The sequence below is a fragment of the Dama dama genome, chromosome 4, assembly GCF_033118175.1.
Source record: "Dama dama isolate Ldn47 chromosome 4, ASM3311817v1, whole genome shotgun sequence".
Classification (NCBI taxonomy): domain Eukaryota; kingdom Metazoa; phylum Chordata; class Mammalia; order Artiodactyla; family Cervidae; genus Dama; species Dama dama.
This window is the reverse complement of record NC_083684.1, coordinates 53,354,240-53,366,219: the sequence shown is the minus strand read 5'-3', so window position 1 is coordinate 53,366,219 and position 11,980 is coordinate 53,354,240. Positions and strand designations below refer to the sequence as shown.

Genomic DNA, 11,980 nt, shown 5'->3' with positions numbered 1-11,980 from the left:
CTTAGTTGCAGCATTAATCTTACTTTCAGCATGCAGGATCTTTCATTGTGGTGCACAGATTCCCTAATTGTGGCGCAGGTGGGCTTCAGAAGTTGCCTCGAAGGCTTGGTTGGCCCCAGGGCATGTGTGGCCTTAGTTCTCCGACCAGGGATCAAACCTGTGTCCCCTGCATTGCAAGGCGGATTCTTAACCACTGGACCACTAGGGAAGTCCCTCCTCCTTCCTTGAGTGTTGTCCGTCTTCCCTTTCTCAAATGTCCACTCCAAGAGGCCAGGGAGGTTTGCCTGTAGCCTCATTCTCTGTTGTAGCCCCAGGGTCTAGAAGAGGGCTGGACGTAACAGTGTGTGTCCAATAAAAATTCCTGGGATGAAGGAGCTCAGGCCTCTGTAGTTCTCCATGCCAGGCATCCCCCAAGCTAATATGTATGCATTACTTTATTTAATCTTTCCCATCAAGCTGTGGAATAGGTTGTCACCAGCCCCGTTTCACAAGTAACAGGTCTTGCATCCAAGCAGTTGTCCCAGGGCTGCACTGCTGGTAATGGAGGAGCTGGGACTCAGGTGAGGTCGAGTTACAACTCCAAGGAAGTAGATTTATGAGACCTGTTTTCCAGAGGAGGATATGGGCAAGGGAAGGCAAGGTGTTGCCTGAGGTCTGTAAGTGGTTGCCTCTGGACTCAGAGCAGGTCCCACCTCCCAGCGGGGCCTTAAGCTCATCATGCTATCGTGCTAAGTCACCTCAGTCATGTCCACTTCTTTGCGACCCCGTGGACTGTAGCCTGTCTCTGTCCATGGGATTCTCCAGGCAAGAATACTGAAGTAAGTAGCCATTCCCTTCCCCAGGGGATCTTCTGACCCAGGAATTGAACCCGGGTCTCCTGCATTGCAGGCAGATTCTTTACTGTCTGGGCCACCAGGGAAGCCCCAGTCAGACCCTGTTTATCTAGGAAGAGAAGCCCCCACCCTCCAAGCAGGCATTCAGGGGCCGGAAGCTGGAGAGGAGGGTGCAGGGCAGTGGGGCCCCCATGAATAATTGAGGGTCTCAGACAGGTCTCTCTCCGCCCCACAGCTGTTACCCTGCCTGGGGCGGGGAGGGGGAGGCGGTGACATCACTTCCTTCTCTGTGGGGGCCAGGGTTCCTCCCTCTGCCCCGGGGAGGGCGGGCACGGGTTATAAGGAGCTGCCACCCTGGCCGCACAGCACCAAGGACTTTGTTCTGGACGCCCCACCATGCAGCGCCGAGGGTCCACCTTGCTGCTCTTGCTGGTGCTGCCTGCTCTGCTGGTGCTGCTGTTGGGGGCTGGTGAGTTCCAGAGATCAGGGCAACCTCAGCAGCCAGCCAGGGGGAGCAGGGGTTCAGGTGACCAGGGATGGGGAGTGCACCCAGTGGGGCCAGACCAGAGCTTTCCTGGGCTGAGCTTCCAAGCAGAGGCAGCGCACCTGGCAGGTGGGCTGGGGGGAGTGGGCTTGTGGGTACCGGGGTGACCCCAGAGCTGGAGTCAGCACCAGGGACAGCGCCCGGGGTCTGAGCCCAGCACCCACCTCCTTCCCCCACAGCCACCGCGGCTCCCCTGGCACCCAGACCCTCCAAGGAGGAGGTAAGGACGGTGGCCCTTTCACCCCACCTCATCTCCCTGGGACCCCAGCCCCCTCCACCATCTCCGTCTCCCTTCCATCCCTCCTACACTCTCATTCCCCCCATCTGCCCTGCCCTCATCCTCCCCTCACCCTTCACCCTTCGCCCCCAGCTGACGCGCTGTCTGGCAGAGGTGGTCACAGAAGTGCTGATGCTGGGCCAGGCCAGGCAAGGCCCCTGCCTGGCTCTCCTCCACAGAGGTAAGGGGGGCTCAGGCCCCGGTTCCTCGTAGGAGCCCCCGCCCCACCAGGGGTCTGCCCAGGGCTGCCTGGAGGCAGTGGCATCCTCTTCTCATCCCAGAGCCACTGTCTGGACTGGCACGGCACCACTGTGTCCAGACCAAAGGAGCCTGGCCCACAGCCCCACTCTTGGGGCTCCCCGCAAGGGTACAGGATGGGGGCAGAGTGTCTCCTGGTACTGACCCTCCTCCCAGGTCTGGGCTGTCACCTGGGGGAGCTCGGGCACCCCCCCCCCACCCCAGAACTCCTCTAGGTCTGTCTCCTGATTAGCTGCACAGAGAACATCCCCTCTTCCCATCAGAAATGTGTGAGACAGAGTCCTCTGGCTGTCGGCCCACTGCAGAGAACGGCCTCCTGGTTGGGGATTTTAAAAAGCCAGAGGCTGGGAAGACGCGGTCCAGCCAGGAGGTGAGGGATGAGGAAGAGGAGGAGGCGGCAGAAAGGACGCACAAGTCTGAGGTGCGGGAACAGGCCGTCCGTGAGCAGCTCCACAGCCGGCTCCACCAGGAGGACCACGAAGAGGAGGAAGAGGAAGAAAAGAAGAGGGGGCCCGTGGAGACCTGGGAGGGCCTGTGGAAGCAGCTTCTGGAGGGCGGCAGGGGCCCCCAGAAGCGGGTGGCAGAGCAGGCCAGCGATGAGGAGACGGCCCAGATTGAGGCAGAGGAGAAGGGAGTGCAGGTGCTGGGCGGGGGTCGCAGCCTGTGGCAGGGGGTCAAGGCGGGTGGAGAGAGACATGAGAACCACCACCACTTCCGCCAGCCAGAAGCCGAGCCACGGCGGGAGCAGAAGGAAGAGGCTTCGGACAGGGAGGTGAGTGGAGGTGGCAATGGGGAGCAGGGTAGACCAGATGTCAGTGGACATCCTGCCAAGTAGCCACAGAAACATCCACCATGAATGGGCTGTAGGACCGACACAGGGCTAGGTAGCAACGTCTAAGCGGGGCCTCCACCCGAGTAGGAGGGCTTCCATACCTACTTCCGTGACAGCCACCAAGAAGCCACCCTTAGTGCCCAGAAGCGCCAGAGTTAGCTACCATTGCTAGTCTGTGACCAGTGTGTTGGCCACCATGAAAAGTAGTGGCCGTGCCCAGTTCACTGGGCCACAGGTGGACACCACTGGTGGGTCGAGGAAAGCAGGGCTGTCACCATGATCAACGGCAGTGACAGAAATGGCCGTCACCTCAGACATGGGTCATGGCACCCAACTGAGCGCCTTGGCTAGTCCTCTGTCCACCACACTGGCTAAGGCAGACACCGTGGGCCTCACCGCTGGCCACGGTAGCCAACGTGACTCTTCCAGGGTCAACCAGCGGGGTCACCATCGTAGTCCACGATGACCTGGGAGACCGCTGCTGGCTGCCACCGTGTGAATTGAGCTGGCCCACACTTGTGGACAACCACTGAGGTGGCCTGCCTTTGAAGGTGGGTGCTGAGACCCCGCTTCTGTTGCCGCCAGGGGCACCATGTGGAGCGGCTGGAGCACATGAGCGATGAGCTGAAGGCGGCGACGGAGATGCTGCGAGAGGAGCTCAGGAGGGGCGGCTGACCTCACGTCCTCCCCCTTCCCCACACACCCTGTACGGCTTAGTACTGTTGACCCCCAACCTGTTACCCCAGCCTGCTCCCCAACCGGCAGGAGTGGGGAGAAGGGTGTGCCTTGAAACCAGGCCTGAGGGGCCAAGTCTGAGCTGGGTGGAGGGGCTGGGCTCCGCCTGACTCAGGACACAGCCCGGATGCCCTAACACGCTCCATCCCCCCACCCCGAGTGAATAAAGCACAGAGAAAACCACCAAGGCTGATGGCGTCACACTTGGTTTTAGAGGGACAGGGGCTCAGGAATGACCTGGAGGCCTGGGGAGGCAACCGCTGATCTAGTCACTGGTTGTCCGAACCGGCATTTTATTAAATTGGAAACTATTAACAGTTAAGTCAGATGGGGTCATCAGGGAGCGGTTTTGACGCTGGGGTGGGAGGTAGCTGGTTGGGGCTCCGGCCACTGTGGACTACGATGTCGTCGTATTCATCCTGGGGGCAGAGGGGCCAGGCAGAGGGGCTCAGGCAGCTGCCACCTTGCCCGCTGCCCAAGTTCTCCCACCCACCGTGGGAACTGGGTGCTGCGTCGAAGCCCGAGGTCCCCACTCCTGAGTCTGAATCCCAGCTCCTAGTTCTCTCACCACCACTTTCAAGGTCACCTGTGTTCTCCCAGCCCTGCGGCCTCTCCAGTCCTTCAGCCGCCACAGGGAGTCTCCCCCTCTGCCCCACTTCCCTCTGCCTTTACCCAAATCCCTCAACCCCCGCCAGTCAGCAACAACCCCTGCCCACAGTCATGTCTCGCTGCCTGGGTTCTCCAATGAAGCCCCTTCACCACTGGCTGAGGTCGTTCCCCACTGCTGCCAGTGTTCAAATCACTGCTGCCCAAGGTCACCTTCCCGCAGCCTGCGTTCTCCCGGTCCTGCTCCCCCACAAAAAAGTCTTCCCACAGCCATCCTCTGCTGCCTGTTTACCAACCGCTATGGCCAAGGTCTTCTCTCTCTCTCTCTGCCTGAGTTCTGCCTCTGCCACCGCCTTCACTTCTCCCCCGCCGGTGCCCAAGTTCTCCCCACCACCCCCGTCCAGGTCTCCCCTGGTATCGCCTGCACGGCTGCCTGAGCTCTCTAATCAGAGCAGCCCCAACGTCAGTCAATCTCAGTGAGCTGCCTAATGTCTCTTCTCCCCCTTCCGCCTGCCCGCTTTTACCCTGACCCCCCAGCTGGGCCGCCCGCTCTCTCCTGACTCACGCCCTCATCCCCGCTCTCGCTGTCGCTACTGCTGCTGCTGCTGCAGGGGCCAGGCTTGTCCTCGTCCTCAGGCTCGGGGGCTCCATGGGCACGGAGGAGGCGGGCGAGGATGGCGTTGGGCCGGAGCGTGGCACTGCCGAGTGGGGTGCGGCCGCCGTACATGCGGACGGCGGGGTCAGCACCGGCCTTCAGGAGAAGCTCCAGTACATCGGCTGCTTGGGCCTCCACGGCCAAGTGCAGGGGGCTCCGGCCGCAGGTGGGCTCCTGAGGGGTGCAGCAGAGAGGTCACTGGGGCCCTGCCCCGCTCGGGGAGACGCCCCACCCCGCCACACCTTCTCCCTAGGGCGGCTCACGGGTTTGTTGAGGTCAGCTCCCGCCTCCTGGAGCAGTCGGACCATCTCTGCATCTTTGTGGATGACAGCCACGTGGAGTGGGGTGTGGCCTAGGGACAGAGTGACCGCTGTCAGATGATGGAGGGGAGGGGACTGGGCCCCCAATGCCACCATCTTGGGGGAGGGTTTTGTGACCTGAGGTTGATGGAGTTTGGGGTCTGACATCTGCATTCCTGGGTATATCAAAGAGGCCCTGTATCCCAAATCCCTTAAGTCTCAGGTGATCTGGAACTTGCTGGCAGTGCCAATGCCTGGGTTGTGGGGTTGTCTGGGGCCTAGGGGTGAAGAGCCCAGGGACTCTGGACAGGGGACCTGAGTCTCTGGTCTTACTGCACAAAGAACCAGGTCCCCAGATTCCTGGGTCCATGTCCTTGGGGGGTGAGGTGGGCCCTGAACACTGGGTTCTGACCTTCCACCTGTGGTGGCGGCCTGGTCCCAAGTACTGAAAAGCTGGACTTAGAGACGGGGGAGCTAAGACTCCGATGCGAGGGCCCTGGGTAGACAGAATCTATTTTCCCATGAGGTCTGGCTGAGGACGGCTGTCCCTGAATCCCGATATCAGCCTCTGGGAACCTGAGTCACTAGAGTTTCAGAGGGCCTGGCCTTTGAGTTCCCTTGTCCCAGGTGGGCTGGGGCCTGTGGTTCTCAATAACCTGGGTCCTGATGCCTGGGTCCCCTGAGTATTATTATTAACGTTGGGATTATTTCCCAAGGAGCCAAGCTTTGCATCAGGAGAGCCGAGCCCAGAGCCAGGTGCCCTCGCTCTTCTTGGGAGCCTGGGCCCTCCGCGGTGACCGGGGACCCTCACCCTCATAGTTTTCAGCCTCCAGCTGCAGTGTCCAGTCCTCTTCACTCTCATCCTCTTCTTTCTCCACGTCAGGATCGGAGTACAGGGCAATAGGGGTGTGGTCGGTGTCAGGGGTATGGTCAGAGCCCTGAGCGAGGTAGGTTTTGGGGGCTCCCCTGGGGCGCTGGGGGCGAGGCTGGAGCAGCACGCGAGCGCAGGCGTGGGCTCCCACACGGCAGGCCAGGTGCAGCGCCGTGTGGCCTCCACGCTCCGCCACCAGCAAACTGGCGCCTGCTGCGTACAACTTCTCTACCGCGGACGCCTCCTCCAGGATGGCGGCCAGGTGCAGGGCTGTCTGCAGGAGCAGAAGGCAGGGGTGAGGGGTCATACTGAGAATCCTGGCCCCCAAGCCCTGTCCACGGGCGGCTCACCTGGCCCAAGTCATTCTGCAGGTCCAGGTACTCGGTACCAGCCGCAAAGCCTAGGAGGAAGTCCAGGAAGGGCTCGTGCTGATGAATCACCGCCAAGTGCAGCGCCCTGAGGACAAGGACGGGGTCAGAAGGCAGAGGTCAAGGATTCTTTCTATGGTTTGCTTGGGGTTTGTTTTTTTTGGGGGTTGGGGGAGGGGTTGTTGGTTTGTTTTCCTTCTTATGAGGACAAGCACTCTTGCATTCATTCCTTCAACAAACATGGAGCACCCACTGTGCGGAGCATGATGACCCACAGTTCTAGAACCAGCTGTCAGGGATCTGGGAGGGTCAGGTCAGAGTTAATTCAGCAAATTTATTTAATCATTGTGGGTTTTTTTTGTCTTGCTTTGGTTTGGGATTTTTTGTTTCTTTGGTGTTTTATTTCATTTTTTGTTTTTGGCCGCACTGTGCGGCATATGGGATCTTAGGTCCCTAACCAGGGATGGAATCCTCACCCCCTGCAGTGGAAGCACAGAGTCTCAAGCACTGGACCACCAGGGAAGTCTCCAGTGTTTACTAAGTAGGACTTCTACTTCCTCCCAAGAAGTAGTAACATGGACCAGATTTCACGCCCATCTCCAACTGACCAAAAAAATGAGACACAGGGACTTCCCTGGTGGACCAGCGGCTAAGACTCTGCTCCCAATGCAGGGGGCTCAGGTTCAATCGCTGATCAGGGAGCTAGATCCCACACGCTGCAACTAAGACCTGGTGCAGGCAAATAAATAAATATTAAAAAAAAAAACAAAAAAAACACTACAGCACCTAAAATGAAAAATATGCTGGATGGCATTAACAACAGATTACATATTGCAGAAAATAGATTAGCAAACTTCAGGACTTCACAATAGCAACTGTCCAGAATGAAACATAGAGAGATACTTAAAAATGGAAAGAACATCAGTGAGCCATAGGATATATCTGTATATAAGCAGCCCAATATATATGTAACTGAAGTAAGCATGGGGCCTCCCCAGTGGCTCAGCGGTAAAGAACTTGCCTGCCAATGCAGGAGTCACAGAAGACACAAGTTTGATCCCTGGGTCAGAAGATTCCCTGGAGGAGTGCATGGCAACCCACTCCAGTGTTCTTGCCTGGAGAATCCCATGGACAGAGAAGCCTGGTGGGCTACGGTCCACAGGGTCACAAAGAGGCAGACACGGTGGAAGCGACTGAGCGCGCGCACACACACGCGCGCGCACACACACGCGCGCGCACACACACACACACACACACACCAGGGCCCAACATGGAAACTCTGTTCAAAACCAACAATAGAGATAAATACCTTCAAAGCAGCCAGAGGAAAAGATACATTAAGTATAGAGGAATAAAAATAAGCATGACAGCAGATTTCACAAAGGAAATAATGCAAGAGAACAGAGCGGAGCCACTTCTTTAAAGTAGTCAAAGGCAGGCTGACAACCTAGAATTCTTTAACCCAGCCAAAATATTTTTCAAAGACAGAGGCAAAAATACATGCTTTCAACTACACAAAAGTCAAAGGAACTCATCACCAGCCGACCCACATCACAAGAAACGTCCAAGGAAACTTGTGAGCAAAAAGGAAAATGACATCAAATGAAAATATGGATCTATACAAAAGAATAAAGAACACTGAAAACAGTCACTATAGAAGTACATAAGATTTTTTCTTCCTCAATATGTAAATCTCCTATCTTCTGATAGGTTTTTAAAAAGAAATGACTGTTTAAGCAAAAATAACAACAATGTCTGGTGAAGTTTAGAATACATGGATAAAGGGAATCTATGACAGCAACACACTAAAGGCCAGGAAGAGACAAATGGAAACACACAATTCTAAGGTTCTTTTATGTTATGAGAAGGAGCATAATAGCACTTGAAGGTGGCACATAATAAAGTTAAAGTGGGGACTTTCCTGGTGGTCCAGTGGTTAAGAATCTGCCACACAATGCAGGGGACACAGGTTCGATCCCTGGTTGGGGAGTGTGTACTAGGCCCATGGGCCACCGTAAGCCCTAAAGTAGGAGTCAGCAAACATTTTCTGTAAAGGGCCAGATAAATGATTCAGGCTTAGTGGATGCTACGGTCTGTCTATTACTATTCAGCTCTGCTGCTAGGATACAAAAGCAGCCATTGGTGATATGTATTGATAAATGAATGGGCAGTGTGGCTGGATTCTAACAGAACTTACTTTATGGAGTCTAAAATTTGGATTTCATGTAATTTTCACTTGCCATGAAATGTTCTTCTTTCGATTTTGTTCCAACCAGTTAAAAATGTAAAAAACCATTCTTAGCTCACAGCCATACCAAAGCTGGCAGCTGGCTGGATTTTGCCTGGAGACCAGTTTCCCAACCTATCTTTCACAGCAACCACTAAAATAAAAAATAATAAGTAAAAGGTAACAAGCCGACCAAAGAAATACAATGGAACAAAATTTGCTCATTCCAAAAGGCAGGGGAAAAAGGTAAACAAAGGAGCAACAAGCAGAAAACTAATAATGAGATGACAGACAGAACCATATTAATAATTAATTAAATACAAATAGCCTAAACACTCCAATTAAAAGGTAGAAACTGGACTTCCCTGGTGGTCTAGCGGTTAAGAATCCATCTGCCAACGCATTGGCAGTCAGGGGGCATGGGTTTGATCCCTGGTCTGGGAAGATTCCACATGCTGTGGGGCAACTAACGTCATGTGCCACAACTGCCCATGTGCTCTAGAGCCTGTGCTCCACAAGAGAAACCACCACCATGAACAGCCTGCACACACAACTAGAGAAAGCCTGTGCGCAGCAACAAAGACACAGTGCAGCGAAAAATAAACGACTAAATAAACACAAATTTTAAAAAAGGTAGAAGCTGTCAGATTGGATAAAAAAGCAAAACCTAGGGTCTTCCCTGATGGTTCAGTGGTTAAGACATTGCACTTCCAATGCAGAGGGCCAGGATTCAATCCCTGTTCAGGGAACAAGATCCCATATGCTGCAACTAGGAGTCGATGCAGCCAAATAAATTAAAAACAAACATAAAAAAAAAAAAAAGCAAAACCTAACTATATGATGCCTACAAGTAACAGCTTTCCAAATAAATTTAAAACTAGGTTAAGAATAAAAAGATGGGAAAAGATATACCATGCTAACACCTGTCAGTCAAAAGAAAGTAGGAGTTTTTTAAAATAAGGGTAGATTTCAGAGCAGAGACTATTACCCGGGATAGTGAAGATTATTTCACATTGATAAAGAGGTCAATTCAGGAAGAGGACACAATAAACCTAAACATTTGGACCCCTTATAACAGAGCATCCAATCACATGAAGGAAAACCTGATAAAACAACAAGGAAATCCACAATTATTATTGAAGATTTCAAGACCCCACTCTCAATAATTGATAGATCAAGTAGACAGAAATTACCAGCAAAGATATAGTAGACTTGAAAAAGAGAAGAACCAAAGAAACCAATACAGGACTTAACTGGTGGTCTAGTGCTAAAGAATCCACCTGCCAAGGAAGGGAACACAGGCTCAATCCTTGATCCGGGAAGATCCCACATGCCTCAGGGAAACGAAGCCAATGCGCAGCAACAACCCAGCCTGTGCCCTAGAGACACCACTCCGCAACAAGAGAAGCCACCACATGAGAAGCCCTCACACCGCGACTAGCGGAGACCCCGCTCACCGGAACCAGAGAAAGTCCGTGGGCAGCAAGAAAGACGCAGCACAGCCAAAAGGAACTAAATAAAAGTTCTAGAAAAGAAACCCATACAACCTCTAACTGACATCTGGAGAACTACACTCAACAACAAGATAATGGACATTCTTTTCAACTGCACACACAATAGAATTTAACTAAAAACCAATAAAAGGAAGGTATTTGGAATATCTGGAAACTAAATGACATATTTAGTGTCAAATAAGTGTCAAATGACCAAATAAGAAATCAAAGGAGAAATTAGAAACTATACTGAATTAAGTGGAAATGAAAGCACAGTACATTAGAATTGATGAGATAGAGCTAAAGCACTACTCCGGGAAATTTACATGAAACCTATATTAGAAAAATAGGAAGGCCTCAAATCAATGACCTCAGCTTTCACCTTAAGAAACTAGAAAAAGAACAAAAATAAACTCAAAGTAAGCAGAAGAAAGTAAATAACGAAAGTCAAAACAGAGATAAACACAACAGAAAGCAAAAAAAGAGACAAAGAGAAAATAAATGAAACCACAGCTGGTTCTCTGAGAAGATGGGTGTTTCTTGAGTGCCTCCTATGGGTCAGGCACTGTTCTGTCACTGGGGCTACAGCAGTAAACACAACACACAAAAACCCCAGGTACATTCCCTCAATTAGGTCTTTATGACGTTGTTCCTTCTACCTGGAATGCTCTCCCCAGATAATCTACTTGCCTCACTCTTTCCTGCTTTATTTTTCACCAAGGAAATTACTGTCTTCTGACATAGCATTTTTCTTTTTTTTCTTTTTTTTCATTTTTTTGTTTCTGTTTCTTCTCTCTCTTTCTTACTTTGTGTCTATAGGGCTTTCTGTTTCTTTCTTTTCTTCTCTCTTTCTTTTTTGTTCCTCCCACCGTTCCTTTCTTCCTTTCTGTCAGTCTGTCTGCCCTTCCATTTATAGACCCCCACACTAGACTGTAAGCTCCACAAGGCATAAGTTGTTGTGCTTTCTTCACTGCCTTATTACCAGCATCTACAACTGGGCCTGAAATGTTGTAGGTGCTAGATAAATACTTGTTTAACAGATGAATCCTTGCTGTCATAGAGTTTACATTTTCTCTTTCAATGTAGGATTTGAAGATCAGTGCTCAGAAAGCAGGATCTTAAGAGTCAAAAGCCAAATGTTAATTTTGGAAATCAAAATTTAAAGCTCCTAAATTAGGAGCTAAGGATCAAAGATCATATTTGGAGGTGAGATGTCAGAAGGAGCCTGTGAGCTATAGTTTTAAGATAGGTCTCAGGACTGGGGTCAGGAAGCTCAAATTGAGTTTTGAATGTGGAATCAATCAATGGATGTGAAACTCTGAGGACCAGAATTTCAGAAAGAATAGGGTTATGATAAAAACTAGCTTGGAAACTGATTTTATCAAGGGTTAGACTTGGGGGTTAGAGGTCAGAGTAAGCATTAGAGGACAGATTTAGGATTAAGAGGTTGGAAAATCAGTATCAGAGACTAACAGGAAATCAGATGTGGGATCCTAAGGCCCGGTGTGGCAGGCTAAGGTTCACTCACGTGTCGCCATCCTCAGTGACGTAGCCGAAAACGAGGGGCGCCCACGACAGCCCCGGGCCCAGCTCCGCGCCTAGCCCAGGTCCTCCAGGGGCCGCCGCGTCCGGACCCAGAGAGCCCAGGCCGCTGTCGCACCATTCATCGGCATCCGTAGCTTTCCCCAAACACGCGACCCCGGCCATAGCCCCCAAAGCCTCAGGGGACCCCAGCGGCTGCCCGCCAGTCGCTGGGCTCTGCCTGGAATTCTGGCGCTTCCGCCCTGCTGGGAATTCCCCAACACGCCCCCCGAACTCACCCAATCAGAGCCGGCTAAATAGTAAGCGCCCCGCCCTCATACTACACAGTGACCAATCAGAGTATTCAGATGGACTGCGACTCTTTACCCTTTCCCACTCATTCTGCGCGCCCTTTACCAACATGGCTGCGGACGCGAGGCACTCTGGGATTCGTAGTCCGA

At 52.6% G+C, this 11,980-nt stretch overlaps 2 protein-coding genes across 2 annotated transcripts; one reads left to right on the top strand and one right to left on the bottom strand.

The window, feature by feature from the left end:
- The first annotated feature begins 1,229 nt into the window (after positions 1–1,229).
- On the top strand, positions 1,230–3,458 carry CCER2 (coiled-coil glutamate rich protein 2). Its single transcript, XM_061135460.1, has 5 exons — positions 1,230–1,302; positions 1,557–1,597; positions 1,748–1,835; positions 2,176–2,684; positions 3,330–3,458. The coding sequence occupies exons 1-5, from the start codon at positions 1,230–1,232 to the stop codon at positions 3,417–3,419; spliced, it is 801 nt and encodes a 266-aa protein (XP_060991443.1). The 3' UTR covers positions 3,420–3,458.
- A 297-nt stretch (positions 3,459–3,755) lies between these two features.
- Positions 3,756–11,793, bottom strand: NFKBIB (NFKB inhibitor beta). The gene is made up of 6 exons (XM_061139240.1): positions 11,527–11,793; positions 6,261–6,366; positions 5,851–6,184; positions 5,004–5,092; positions 4,651–4,914; positions 3,756–3,898 (listed from the first exon to the last, which is right to left on the bottom strand). Exons 1-6 carry the CDS (start codon positions 11,703–11,705, stop codon positions 3,803–3,805), a joined length of 1,068 nt encoding a protein of 355 aa, XP_060995223.1. The 5' UTR covers positions 11,706–11,793; the 3' UTR covers positions 3,756–3,802.
- Between the last annotated feature and the right edge of the window lie 187 nt (positions 11,794–11,980).